The sequence below is a fragment of the Neophocaena asiaeorientalis genome, unplaced genomic scaffold, assembly GCF_003031525.2.
Source record: "Neophocaena asiaeorientalis asiaeorientalis breed wild unplaced genomic scaffold, Neophocaena_asiaeorientalis_V1.1 scaffold43, whole genome shotgun sequence".
Taxonomy (NCBI): domain Eukaryota; kingdom Metazoa; phylum Chordata; class Mammalia; order Artiodactyla; family Phocoenidae; genus Neophocaena; species Neophocaena asiaeorientalis.
In genome coordinates this window covers 6202620-6215671 of record NW_020173674.1, presented here as the reverse complement: position 1 = coordinate 6215671, position 13052 = coordinate 6202620, and the positions used below count along the sequence as shown (strand labels likewise).

General features: G+C 54.6%; 1 protein-coding gene across 3 annotated transcripts; it reads right to left on the bottom strand.

The window, feature by feature from the left end:
• Positions 1-602: 602 nt before the first annotated feature.
• Positions 603-9215, bottom strand: SLC29A2 (solute carrier family 29 member 2). Of its 3 annotated transcripts, none has more exons than XM_024749459.1 (12): positions 8964-9215; positions 8631-8712; positions 6597-6757; positions 6224-6363; positions 5705-5839; positions 5012-5109; positions 4706-4790; positions 4001-4137; positions 3634-3739; positions 3450-3535; positions 2381-2580; positions 603-1734 (listed from the first exon to the last, which is right to left on the bottom strand). In XM_024749459.1, the coding sequence occupies exons 1-12, from the start codon at positions 8990-8992 to the stop codon at positions 1623-1625; spliced, it is 1371 nt and encodes a 456-aa protein (XP_024605227.1). In that variant the 5' UTR covers positions 8993-9215; the 3' UTR covers positions 603-1622. The 3 variants fall into 3 exon arrangements, with proteins under 3 accessions (XP_024605227.1, XP_024605228.1, XP_024605226.1); XM_024749460.1 differs by having other exon boundaries at positions 2381-2576; XM_024749458.1 differs by lacking the exon at positions 8964-9215 and having other exon boundaries at positions 8631-8944.
• Between the last annotated feature and the right edge of the window lie 3837 nt (positions 9216-13052).

Sequence of the window (13052 nt, the reverse complement as noted above, 5' to 3'; positions counted from 1 at the left end):
CTGGCACAGTGCAGTGAAAAAGGGTTGAAGGAGTGTGGCTTTATTTCAGCTCCCAAGGTCATAGCTTGCCTCACTTTCCTCCTTGGTAGCAAAGCAGCCTCCGGCTTCTGAGCAGGGGGCCTGTGCTGGCTCAGCACCTGGCATATAATAGGTGCTGAGGGAATGGTCACAGAAGGCAGGAGGGCAAGTGGGCAGAAAGGCTGCTGCCTGTAATCTCAAAACCCCCTGCTTTTCTCTGTGCTGGGCAGGGTAGCACAGGTGTGTGGCCAAGCAGGCCTTTCCTCCATCCCTGTGGAGAATTGGCTGACTGCCTCTCTGAGTCTCCATTTCTGAAAAGGGGGAGCCTGGGGAAGCAGAGGACACCGGTGGGGGAGAGAGCGATAGTCATCCATGCGGCCAGGCCCTCTGCCCGGGAGCACAGGGCTCCTTGCAGGCCAGTACCCCTGGGCCATGGTGTGGTCAAGAGGACCCAGCACAGGGATGCCCACAAATCCCTGCCACTCTCAGGGCCTTGGTCATCCCATCTGTCAAATGGGTACAATCATCCCCACCCCACCCAGCTCATCAAAGCCAATAGAGCTGAAAGCACTTTGGAAAGTGAATTCATTGTACAAATGGAGAAGGTTATTATTAGACCCAGGAGCAGGGTCAGAGAGAAAAAACAAGCAAAAAGGTAGAGTAAGTGCTTAGGGCTCTCGCCTTGAGACCCTCAAGGAAAAGGGAAGCAGGCCGTGGGCAGGAAGAACAGCACCTACAGGGAGGTGGGGGCTGGGTCCTGGCTCTGCCGAGAACTGGTCACTTCCCCCTGGGACTCGGTTTCCTCACCTGTACAGAGGGGAGCACAATCCCTGCTGGCCTCCCTCCAAGGGCCTCAGTGTGGCTTCAGTGAGAGAGCGGGTGCAGAAGAGCTTTGCAAACTGTAAAGTGCAGTGCACACATGCAGGCTAACTGCAGTTCTGCGACCCAGGCCCAGCTGGGCTCTGGGGAGTGGACACAGTAAATGCTGGCGACAAAAACCCTGTTTGAGGCCCAGAGGGTCCTTCGAGCACCCTCAGATCCTGAACTCCTTCTCCCTGTCCCTTCAACTTCCCTGGAATCCTCTGTTCTGGAGTCCAGGAGACTTGATCATGGTGTCACTGAGGCCTGGAGAGAAGAGGAGCTCCTGTCCAGGGCTGGCCCCCACTCCCACTCTGAATCTGAAGCTGCGGCCACACCAGCCACACAGTTGGCAAGTTCCCACCTGTGGCCTCTGAGCCCCGGCACTTGGCCAGTGAGTTTCTCATGATTAACAAATGCAGTCCTGATGGTGAGGAAGGGCCATTGTCCTCGGCCCTCTTCTTCATGATCATCACCCTTTCAGTGAGGTCTGTGTGCATCTAGATAGTCTGTCTCTGTGCGTCAGCTCCACTCCTGGGGAGGGTTAGAATGGCAGGCGGTGAATTCTTCCTTGCAGCACCCCAGGTGGCCACCAGCCCAGGAGAGAGAGCAGCACCCGCCTCTTCCTGGGACCCTCGGACCGCGGGGCCCCCGCCCAGCAGAGGCTTGAGCCTGGCCCATCATTCCCCCTGTGTTGGGTCTCAGCTCCGAAGAGAAGATGCTGGGAGAGCCCTGGACGGAGCACTTCAGAGCAGCGCCTTGAGGAGGAAGGAGAGCGAGGCTCCACAGGAGAGCCCCAGAGCCAGGAAGAAGGTCATGAGGGTGCCGGCCACCTCCCTCTCATGTGGCAGCACCTGCCTAGAACACACAGGAGTAGGAGCTCTTAGAAAATGTCTGGCCCAACCTGGACCCAGCCCTGTGCCCTCCGCCCTCCTAACAACAGGACGCCTGAGTTCTAGTCTGGGCTGACCCAACCTCTGGTTGCTATAATTAGGCCCTTCTCTCTGGACTCCAGTTTCCTGATCTGTAAAATGGGGCCACTGGACATAGACATCTCTCACGCCCCTGGGGCCTAGATGCAACTGCCTTCCTTCCTGGCAGAGTGTCCCCTACCTGGTCCTCCCGGTCACCTCTGCTCTCCCTGGATTCTCAACTCCATTTTCCCTAGAGTAAATAGCCCAGGAACTCTGCTTGTGATCAAAACCTTAGCTCCCTTGCAACTGAGAATTTGGGGGAGTAGCTGGGCCCTAAGGAATGACAGTCCAACCCATTTATTTCACAGATGGCGAAACTGAGGACCAGAGAGGAGGCCCCAAAATCAGTGCCTGGGCTACTTTACTGGGCAGGAACCTCCCCAGCCAAGTCCTCCTCTCCCCAGCTCCTGGCCTGGGACCGGCTCAGCAGTTAAAGCCTGACCTGGCAGGTGGCACCAGTGAGGCCCCTCAAAGAGCTAGCCCACCTCCCTGCTCCCAGGCCCTCCCCCCCACCTTCCCATCCCCCAGACCTGGGCGCCAGGCACATGGTGAGGGACACCAGGTAACCATTTGAAACAGCAAAAAGCAGCATGAAAGTGATGAAGTAGGCGTCCTGTGGGAAGAGGATGGGCAGCCGGGACCTCTCAGGCACGTGGCACAGCATGAAGAGTGGCACAAACAGGACGCGCAGGCAGACCAGCAGGGGCAGCAGCCGGCTGTTTTTGTCTGGCTGCGGCAGAAGGTTGGGGTGAGGGTGGTCCCTGGGAGCAGGGTCTCTGCTCCAGGGACACCCCAGATAGACTCAACTATCACTTCCCCTGACCTACTCCATGTGTGCCAGTGAGGACCCAGCACTTGGGCCTCTGGAGAGCGAGCAGCTGGGCCAAGGCCACCCAGCAATCAAGGACCAGCCTGGGACTAGACTTTGCCTCTCCTGAGCTCCAGTTCATGCTCTCTCCGTGGCAGAACTAGACAAGCATCTTCGGTTTTCAACGTTGGTGGCTCTGAGCACCCCTGGGTTCCAAAGACCCCTTTGGGGAAGATGGATTTGGAAGCTGGGGATCCAGGCCCCATCCTGGCTCGGATGCACAGCTTGTGGGATCTTAGTTCCCCGACCAGGGATTGAACGTGGGCCCTTGGCAGTGAGAGCTCGGAGTCCTAACCACTGGACCGCTGGGGAATTCCCAGAGCAGCTACTCTTTGATCTACTTTGTTTGTTGTGTGTCCTTGGAAGATTTCATTTAAAGAAGCAGCATCTTGGCTAAAAGCAATCTCAATACCAGGAATCTTGTCTGACCTTCCATGTGGTGCAGGAAACTCCACATAACAGTCTCTAAGCACCAGGGCCTGGGCCCTAGGCTGGATGCTGGAGACACAGGTCAGTTGGACAAGGCTTCTGCTTTCAAAGAGTTCACAGTCTAAGCCCTGGCTTGCATATCTCCAGGGACCAGGTGCTCACTGCTAAACCAGCCAGCTGTTCCATTACTAGACCCAGACCAGTGGGACTGTTGGGACATCACCTTTCTGTGCTCTTTCACACCCTCTGATCCCCGACTGCTTCCCCAAACCGTCAGATCACCCCAGCCTAGGTGTGCTCACCCACAGGAAGTAAGAGGTCAGGCTCCGTCCCAGACAGTCCATGACGTTGAAGAGAAGGAAGCAGCAGATGGGGTTGAAGAACTGACCTGGGAGGGAGAGAGGGCTTATCCTGGTCCCGGCTGCCCTCTTCCCTCTCTGCCCTTCATTCCCACTGCCCTGTCCTCTTCCGCTTCCCAGCACTCACTCCACTTCCCAGGGCTGGTGGAGCTGGTCACCATGGCTGTGATGGCTGGGAAGACAGACAGGGTGACTGTGAAGACCAACACAAGGCACAGCGCCGTCAGCCAGATCTGGGGGTCGGAGGCAAGGGTGTGAGCAGGCAGGCAGACCCAGAGCCCAACACGCAACCAAACCCTCCTGCTCAAGCCCTGGCCCAGGAACAGGGCACTGGGGCCTGGCCCAGCATGTCTCTGACCCACCACGACCCTGTCACCTTGGGTGGACCAGGTGAGTACAGGCCTCAGCGCATTCTAAGAGTCTCTGGGGAAGGCTGGAGAGAGCAGCCCTCTCCTCCCCAGGGGTGGTGGTTGGGGGCTATATCCAAGCCAAACCTTCTGGAAGACAATGAAAACTGAAGGTTTCCCTGGCTTCTGGGGTTCCTCTGGCTCCATCTCTGTCTCCTTCTCAGGGTCAAGATCCAGAGTCAGCGCTGCCCTTTGGGGGCTGTTGGGAATCCCGTTCTTCTCATCTGGGGCAAGAGGGGAGGGCAGGGTCATGCCTGTGACCCACGCTTGTGACAACCAGGCCCGAGGGAAGGAGATTCCAAGCAATTAAAACAAGTGACCCTCCACCAGCCCAGGGCGCAGGCAAAGAGAATTAACAATGGAAAGATGCCGAGCTACTATTTATTAAGCCCATACTTGTACCTGGCAGAGTTAAGCACCTTAAATGGATTATTTCACTGCCATTGCTTTACAAATAAAGAAACTGAGGCTCAGAGGGGTTATGTGACTTGACTAAGGTCACACAGCTTGGGTGTTATGAAGCTAGAATTCAAACTCAGACACACTAGGATCTAGAACTTGTATGCCTGAAGCTCTACTGCCTCCCCATTTTATAGAGGAGGAAACTGAGGCCCAGAGGGCAAAGGGATGACTTTAAGCCCATTGACTTCCCTTCAAGATCTTCTGCCTCTGATTACACGAAGCTACTAGGGATGAGGGTTCTAGTTGGGGACGGAGGGGAAATGCTTCCCTGTGGTGGTGGCTCTAGCCTCCACTGGGACCTCCACCTCCCTGTCAGGGTCCCGGGCTCACCAGGCTTGAGGAGCTCAGCTTTGGTCTCCAGCTCTTGACCTCGTGCCTTTGATGGTTTCTTGGCCAGGTAGTAGCGGGCAAACTTCTGCAGAAGGAAAGCGTTGTCCCTGCCTGGCTTGGCTGAAGTGCCTGGATCCCTCCCCACCCTGTTGACTTAGAGGCTGGGGTCCCCCAGTGGCTGACTCCTTTGGGGATCAGGGCTGGGCCCAGGTCCCCTCTGCCTCCTTTGGCCTCTCTCAGGGCCTCAGACTCAGGGCTGTATCTGTGATGCTCTGAAGTGGGCCTTGAGCCCAATACCAGGCTCACCAGGTGGGGCAGGCTCAGGTAACACACGATGGACATGAGGATGCCCACGCAGGGCGTGATGAAGTACCCCAGGGCGGAGGTCTGGGCATCCACGCCACCTGTGCAGAAACTTCAGCTGCAGAAGGGAGGTGGCTGGTCCACCAGCTCCCGCAGGGCTAGCAACTCTTTTCCTGCTTCGCATTATGCACGTCTCAGGTTCACCTCCCGGCATCTTCCACTCCTCCCACTAACAGACTCAGGACCCTTGTGCCGGGGGCCCCAGCCCAGCCCTTCACTCCTCTCACTCTTCCCCGCGTGTCATTTTTGTTGAGCACCTACTATGTGCTCATTATTACTGCATGCTCCGTACAATCTGAGGGTGGAGCTATAATAATCATTCAGGTGGGGAACCTGACACAGGTAAGTGCCAGCCAATGCCCCCAGCTAGGGAGCAGTGGAACCGGGATTCAAACCCAAGTCTATCTGAATCCCAAACCTGTGCCCCCTTCCCTCAACCTCAGCCTACTGCCACATGCCAGTGCTGGCCTCAGGGATCCTGCCCCTGGCCCCAAGTTAACCCAATCCCCAGCTCCCCCATCACCCCATCACCTCCATCTCCACCAAAGCCCAAGGCATCCTGCTCTTGGTACATTCTCTCTGCTCCCCAGAATCCCAGAGGCCACCCCTGCCCTCCAGCCACCCAAGTCTACTCACTGGCCATGGACATGAGCATGGCAAGAGCAGCGAAGATCCCAGCCAGGCCCTGGCCGCTGAGGAAGAGGGTACTGTACGTGGAAGGCATGGTGCCCAGTTGCCCGAAGAGGCTGCCCTGCAGAACCGCACAGAAGGCTGTGGAGGGACAGGATTGGGGGCCGCTGCTCAACTAGGCAGGCCTTGGGGGCTCCCTGGAGGAGGTGTTGGCAGGGTGCCTAGGGGACTCCGGACTAGGTTGGGTAGGCATGTTCCTATGTAACACCCCACGTTCATCCCTCCTCTGAGGTGCAGCCCTAGGTGTGAGGGGCTAGGGGCCAGGAGACCTGCTCTTAGGTCACTGTGGGGCCTTGGACGAGTGACTTTTCTTCCCCCCGGGCCTCAGTTTCTCATCAGGGATATGGGTGATGCTACTGCTGTCTTCCCTTCTTGGATACCTTGGGCCCTTTCAGTAAAAAGAAGAGGCTGGGCTGAAGCCCTGGGGGGCTGGGTGGGGAGGTGGAGAAGGGCAGCGGTGCTCACAGTTGATGAACCAGACAGAGGCCATGGTGATGGAGAAGAAGGGCTCAGGGCTCACGTCCACCTTGACCAACACCGCTGTCAGGGTAAAGAGCAGCAGGATGACCAGCAGGCTGCCCAGAATCCGCACCGTCTCGGGGATGCTGCTCAGAACGGAGGAGGGCAGCGTGGGCATCGCTGGGCCCAGGCCAGGTGAGGGGAGGGGGCAAGAGTCTCATCCCGGGGCTGGACAGTGGGGGCTGGGGAGAGATGCAGCGGGGAGGGGAGGAAGCATGGGAGGTCTTCCCTGGGCCCAGATGGAGCTGCCTCGGCAAAGGCCGGGAAGGAACAACACAGGGATGGCCTGGCATTGAGCCCAAGGGGCAGGGCTTCTCACCACTGGTACAGGAAGGAGTTGAGGAGTGTGAAGAGCAGCAGAGGCAGCTGGGACAGCAGTGTCACCCAATTGTTGAAGTTGAAGGTATCTGCAGGGCTCGTGTGGTTGGTGCCCAGGGTCTCGGTGGTGCCGTTGGCCCCTGCCAGACGCCCCTGGAAGTACTGCCAGGAGGCCAGGGGAGCGGGGTATAGGGTCACCCTACAACCTACCCTCAGGAACCCCCCAGCCTTCTCCCTCTGCCTCCTCCCATGCTTGGGATTGCTTCGTTAACTTCTGCGGGACTGACTCTCTGTCTTTGCACCGTCCCCAGCACCTGGCACACAGTTGGAGCTCGATGAACGTGCATTGAATTGAATGGCTGAAGTCTGGGACCGAGCCCAAGCACTAAGAACCCCCAACTTGGGCTTTGCTCCATCTTTGGATCACCCCTCCTCTCCTGTGCCCTGGCTCCAGCCCCCACCCCCACTCCTGCAGCAGCTTCCAGGTTCCCAAGTATTTATGGAGCTCCTACTGTAAGCCAGGCTCTGGCCCAGGTGCTGACCAACTGCTTTCTCTCTGGAACACACATCCTGCCACGACTCTGCTTAACTCCCCCGCTCCCTGTCCATGGCTCCCTGTTGCCTGCAAGGCAAAGCCCCAAGGTTTTGGAACAGCATTTGGGGCCCTTCAGAACCAGACCCTGGTCTCCCTTTTGTGCCCCATTTCCTGTTCTGTCCTGCTAAGCTCCAGTCACCCCAAGCTCTGGCCCTTACTCTGAATAAGCTGGTACTCTCCTGCCTCTCGGTGTCTTTGCAAGGCTGCTATCTCCGCCTGGAGTGCCCTCTCCCCTCCTACCACTCCCCTCCCCCAACACAAATGATTTACCCAAGTTACAAATCGCCTCTTCCGTTAAGCAGAAGGAATTGCTCCCTCCCCTGGGGACCCACAGGACTCTGCTCCAAGCCTGGGATGGCACGTGTCATGTTGGGGACCCACAGGACTCTGCTCCAAGCCTGGGATGGCACGTGTCATGTTGGGGACCCACAGGACTCTGCTCCAAGCCTGGGATGGCACGTGTCATGTTGGGGACCCACAGGACTCTGCTCCAAGCCTGGGATGGCACGTGTCATGTTGGGGACCCACAGGACTCTGCTCCAAGCCTGGGATGGCACGTGTCATGTTGGGGACCCACAGGACTCTGCTCCAAGCCTGGGATGGCACGTGTCATGTTGGGGACCCACAGGACTCTGCTCCAAGCCTGGGATGGCACGTGTCATGTTGGGGACCCACAGGACTCTGCTCCAAGCCTGGGATGGCACGTGTCATGTTGGGGACCCACAGGACTCTGCTCCAAGCCTGGGATGGCGCGTGTCATGTTGGGGACCCACAGGACTCTGCTCCAAGCCTGGGATGGCACGTGTCATGTTACATTATTTATATTTCTTATGCACCCGTCTTGCTCTCAAGACCATGGGCTGATTCATCTTTGGGTCTCCAGGGCCCAGCACAGAGCCAGGCGCTAAAGAGGCATCTGGAAAGTTGTTGCATTTAATATATAAGAATAACCCAGTCCCAAAGAGAACACAAGCCCCACATTCCTGCCTTCCCTTGAAAGAATGTAAGCTCCGTGAGGATGAAACCTTCCTCTGCTATGTTTCCTTCTGTACCCCCAGTGCCAGGAATTCTAGGTGTACATTAACTATTTGTTGGATGAATGAATGTAATTCATGCTATTTCAAAGAAAAAAAAAGGCTTGGATAACCCAATTTTTGAGTGACTAGCAAGGAATAATGACAAACAGGGGAAGTAGGTGGGTAGCTCCTTGCTGGTTCCACAGGATCCCCTGACCTGGTGGCCTTGCCCCTCTAGGATCTGGGCATCCCTCAAAGCTTGGTCGTCCTAGCCATGAGAGAGGCACCTCCCCTCTCTGAGGATCCTGCCTCAGCCGACAAACGGACATAATGAGGAATCAAAGGCGGCGTGGTGGGGAAAGGCAGCTGGAGGGACGGACGGTGGTTGTGACCGTGGGGCTGTCACTCCAGCCACGAGTCTCACCGGGATGGCTGTGATGAAGAAGTTCCAGGGAAGGAGGGTGCCCAGTCCCAGGAGGAAGAAGCTGATCCTGACCAGGTGGTAACTGTAAGGATCATTCAGAAGGTCACCCGGAGGACTTCCCGCTTCGGCGGCCCCTCCCACCTCCCAGGGCGGCTCCTCCAGAGAGCGGACTACAACCCCCATCACCCAGGCTCAGGCACCCGAGGGAGGCGGCTGACGGGAATTGTAGTTCCAGCTGGTCTGCTTTGCGCTTTGGAGAGCCCGAAGGGAGCGGGTCTGAGCTGCCCACGGCCACCGGATCCCCATACGCACCCCATCCGGTCCCCAACTCGCCTGTCCTGCGGGGCGTCTCCTCGTGCCATGGCCACCCAGCGGGATGCGCCCGGGTGGGAGAGAGATGGGGAAGCCGCACCTGCACCTGCTCCGGGGCCCGTGGGCCGAGCCGGGGACCCAAGAGGCTAGGTCTTGCAGGTGGTGGACAGGGGAAGTGGGGGTCGGGTCTCCCCGAGTCTGGAGCGGGGTAGGGGGAGGCTGGAGCCGGGCAGGGAGCCTCGGGCCGATTTCGCCTAGTCTCAGGTTCCGCAGGCTCCGACCTCGGCTCCGCCCCCGGGGCGGGGACAGAGGGTCGCACCACCCCTTCCGGCCTCAGGACTGGGGACTTCAGACTCCCGCGTCTGATGCCGGCCCGACCACGCCGTCCCCGGACCCCAACGCACCCCGCGCCGCCCGAGAGGCGGTGACCTGGGAAGATTTCCCCCGCCGCCTCCCCTCTCTGCGGGCGCCTGGCCCGGACCAGTGTGGGCGGGGTGGGGGGAGGTAGTGGGGAAGGTGCCCCCCTACCCCCCCAGCGGAGTGCTGTGGAGCTGACCTGGCTCAGGGTTCTCCTGGCTCCGCCAAGTCGGAGGTGGTGCAGTGGCGCTGCTAGCGCCGGCTAACTTGGCAGACCGCCGAGGGGCCGGGTCGCCGCGCGCCCGCCAAGCCCCGGCCGAGGGTGTAATCCGAGAGCGGCCGGTGCCGGGGGAAGCCAGAGAGACCGTCTGTCGCCAGCGGTCCTGGCGGGCTGCGCCTAGATGGGTCCCCCGGGAGGCAGAGGGGAGGGCCAAGTGCAGGTGCCGGTCTGGAAGACAGACGAACAGATGGACCCTTCTTCTCCAGTGGGTGCCTGGGGAAGCGCCGGGACTTTGGGGCGCACGACGGAGGGGCGAGCCCCTCCGGGGCCTCCAGGCGGGTTTCTCGGTGGCGGTGTGGCTGAGCTCCGGAGCAGTGTGGGGCTAAGCAAAGGGTCCGGAGGAATGGGTGAGCCGGAGGTGAGCCCAGACCCGCTCCCTAGCCTCGCCTGGTGCCCTCCTACCACCGCCGCTTAAAAAAAAACAAACTTTCAGCGGTCCCACGTCACATCTTATCAAACATTAAGATGGTTCCACTTCCCACTTTTTTCCGTTAAAAACTTTGAAAGATGATAGACCATTGCCCTTTTGTAATTCATTCTCTCTAACTCATATAATTTACGAGTGGGTTTGTTTTCTCTTCAATCGCCATGCGTATTGGGGATGCCGGAGAAACAAGAGGTTTTAAATCACAAATTATTTTCATTAGTAATGACATTTTTTGGCCATTTCCAGGTTCTTGTGTTTTGTTTTGTTTTTCTCTAGCCGACTGTGAGTATGTGAAGCAAAGACTGTACTTACCTTTTTTTTTTTTTAATATTTGTTTATTTGGTTGCACTGGGTCTTAGTCGTGCCAAGTGGGCTCCTTAGTTGTGGCTCGCCGGCTCCTTAGTTGTGGCATGTGAACTCTTAGTTGTGGCATGCATGTGGGATCTAGTTCCCTGACCAGGAATTGAACCCGGGCCCACTGCATTGGGAGCGCGGAGTCTTAACCACTGTGCCACCAGGAAAGTCCCTACTTACCTGATTTACTGTTTATTGCAAACATCTAGCGCCACTGCCCGGTACATAGCAGGTGCCTGATAAATGTTTGGTTAATAAATGGATTGCAGTGATATACAAATGATTTTAGGGAGAACAGAGACATCATTAAATTACAGTGAATGAGAACGTTATTCTCTCTTCAATTTGCTTTCAAGCTTTCGGAGTACAACAAGGGGGAAAGTCTCAACTGCGGTGCTAGCATGTTTCTAACACCTGTTAATCTCTCTCTCTCTCTCTCTCTCACACACACACACACACACACACACACACAAACTGGCCTCAGGGCTTCTGCTGACAAATTTACCTAAATAGAGATTAATAACTTATGTTAATTCTATTTTTATAGTTACTTTATTTTTAGGGCTACTTATGCTGGTTTCCTATTTATTATAAGATATACTTTTCCTTGAAAATGAATTTATTTATACACTTAATGGGGGGGGCACAGCTGTGACACAAGTTTCCATGGAAGTACATGACGAACTGAGGTTTAAGGAACATTGCATTTGTGAGGCTGTGAGCGAAGACGATGAAGGCGTTTCACCGAGAGAACAACCCGTACCACGGTCAGGGACGTAAGAATGCCGACACATTCTGGGACATACAAATAGATCCCTGTGACAGGCACGGCAGGAGGAGGCGACAGAGCTTCTGTGAGAGCCGGTCTAGTTATGACCAGCCTGAGGGCTGAGTAAGGAGTGTGGATTTCATTTTAAAGGAGGGGTTCTCCACTCAGTCAGACTCAGTCATCCTTCTAAGAGAAAATATTTTGTTACTATCCTGCAGTGAAATTCATCTGTAATAAAACCTATCTATATATGCAAAAGTTAATGTCAATAAAATACCCTAATTGTACTACCCAGGATAGAGAAAAGTATCTAGTAATAAAATAATGTGTGTTTGAATATGTTAGTGCTCAGGTACAGTGAAGCAGTCAGATTCTGGCCCCTCTTTATAAAACCACTGTTCATGCAATGGCTGTGAATGCATACACAGTACAGGCGAACCGGCCACTCCGAGACCACTAGTTTGCTATTGGTGATGTGATTTTCTGAAATGGTGACCAAGTCTTGGCAAAATTCCAAACAAAACAAAGTGCAGCTGTCCCTCTACATAGCGAGTCGCTGCGTTACTGAAAAATGCTGTGTATACTCGAACCTTACAAATAATACATTTTATCCATACATGAAATGTGATTAGTCTAAGAGAAAATTATCAACATGGTTTTCAAAAATAAATAATAGATTTTATTTTTAGTACTGTTTTAGATTTACAGAAGAGTTGAGTAAATAATACATAGAGATCCATATACTCACCCTTGCACTCCATTGCCCAGTTTCCCCTATTACTAACATCTTGTGTTAGTGTGGTACATTTGTTACAATTGATAAACCAATATCAATATATTATTTTTTTAATAAATTTATTTATTTATTCATTTATTTAATTTTTGGCTACATTGGGTCTTTGCTGCTGCACACGGGCTTTCTCTAGTTGCAGTGAGTGGAGGCTACTTTTTGTTGCGGGGCGCAGGCTTCTCATTGTGGTGGCTTCTCTTGTTGCAGAGCACAGGCTCTAGGCGCACGGGCTTCAGTAGTTGTGGCACACGGGCTTCAGTAGTTGTGGTTCACGGGCTTAGTTGCTCCACGGCATATGGGATCTTCCCGGACCAGGGCTCGAACCCGTGTCCCCTGCATTGGCAGGCGGATTCTTAACCACTGCGCCACCAGGAAAGCCCAATATATTATTATTAACTATAGTCCGTAGTTTACATTAAGATTCACTCTTTGTGTTGTACAGTCTATGGGTTTTGACAAATGTATAATGTCATGTGTCCACTGTCACAGTTTCATGTAGAATAATTTCACTGCCCTAAAAGTCCCCTGTGCTTTACCTATTCACACCTTTCCTCCATCCCCCGAACCCCTGGCAACCACTGATTTCTTTACTGTCAATATAGTTTTGCCTTTTCTGAAATGTCATATAGTTAGAATCATACAGTACATAGTCTTTTCCCAACCTCAGCACTACAGACATTTGGCTGGATAATTCTTGGTTGTGGGAGCTGTCCTGTTCATTGGAGGATGTTTAGCAGAGTCCTAGACCACACCCACTAGATGCCAGTAGCACCTTCCCCCAGTTGTGATAATCAATGTCTCCACACATTGCCAATTTGCCCTGGGGGCAAAACTGTGCCTAGCTGAGAATTGATGTTCTGGAGTCTTTGTTCTCAGCTCAGTCAGACCCAACCCCCTCTTTTTTTTTTTTTTTTGATTGAAGTATAGTTGATTTACAATGTTGTGTTAGTTTCAGGTGTACAGCAATATATATATATTCTTTTTCAAAATATTTTCCATTATAGGTTATCAAAAGATATTGAATATAGTTCCCTGTGCTATACAGTAGGTCCTTGTTGTTTATCTTTTTTATATGTAGTAGTGTATATCTGTTAATCCCAAACTCCTAGTTTATCCCTCCCCTGCTTTCCCCT

Bases quoted from the DNA above. Each gene is read 5' to 3' on its own strand.
- SLC29A2 (XM_024749458.1), bottom strand. From the start codon at position 8,813: ATGGGGGTTGTAGTCCGCTCTCTGGAGGAGCCGCCCTGGGAGGTGGGA. The intron at 6,364-6,596 runs GTGAGAAGCCCT...CGTTCTGAGCAG, and splicing joins AACTCCTTCCTGTACCAGTG to CATCCCCGAGACGGTGCGGA. The intron at 2,581-3,449 runs GTGAGCACACCT...CTTCTGCCGCAG, and splicing joins TGACCTCTTACTTCCTGTGG to CCAGACAAAAACAGCCGGCT.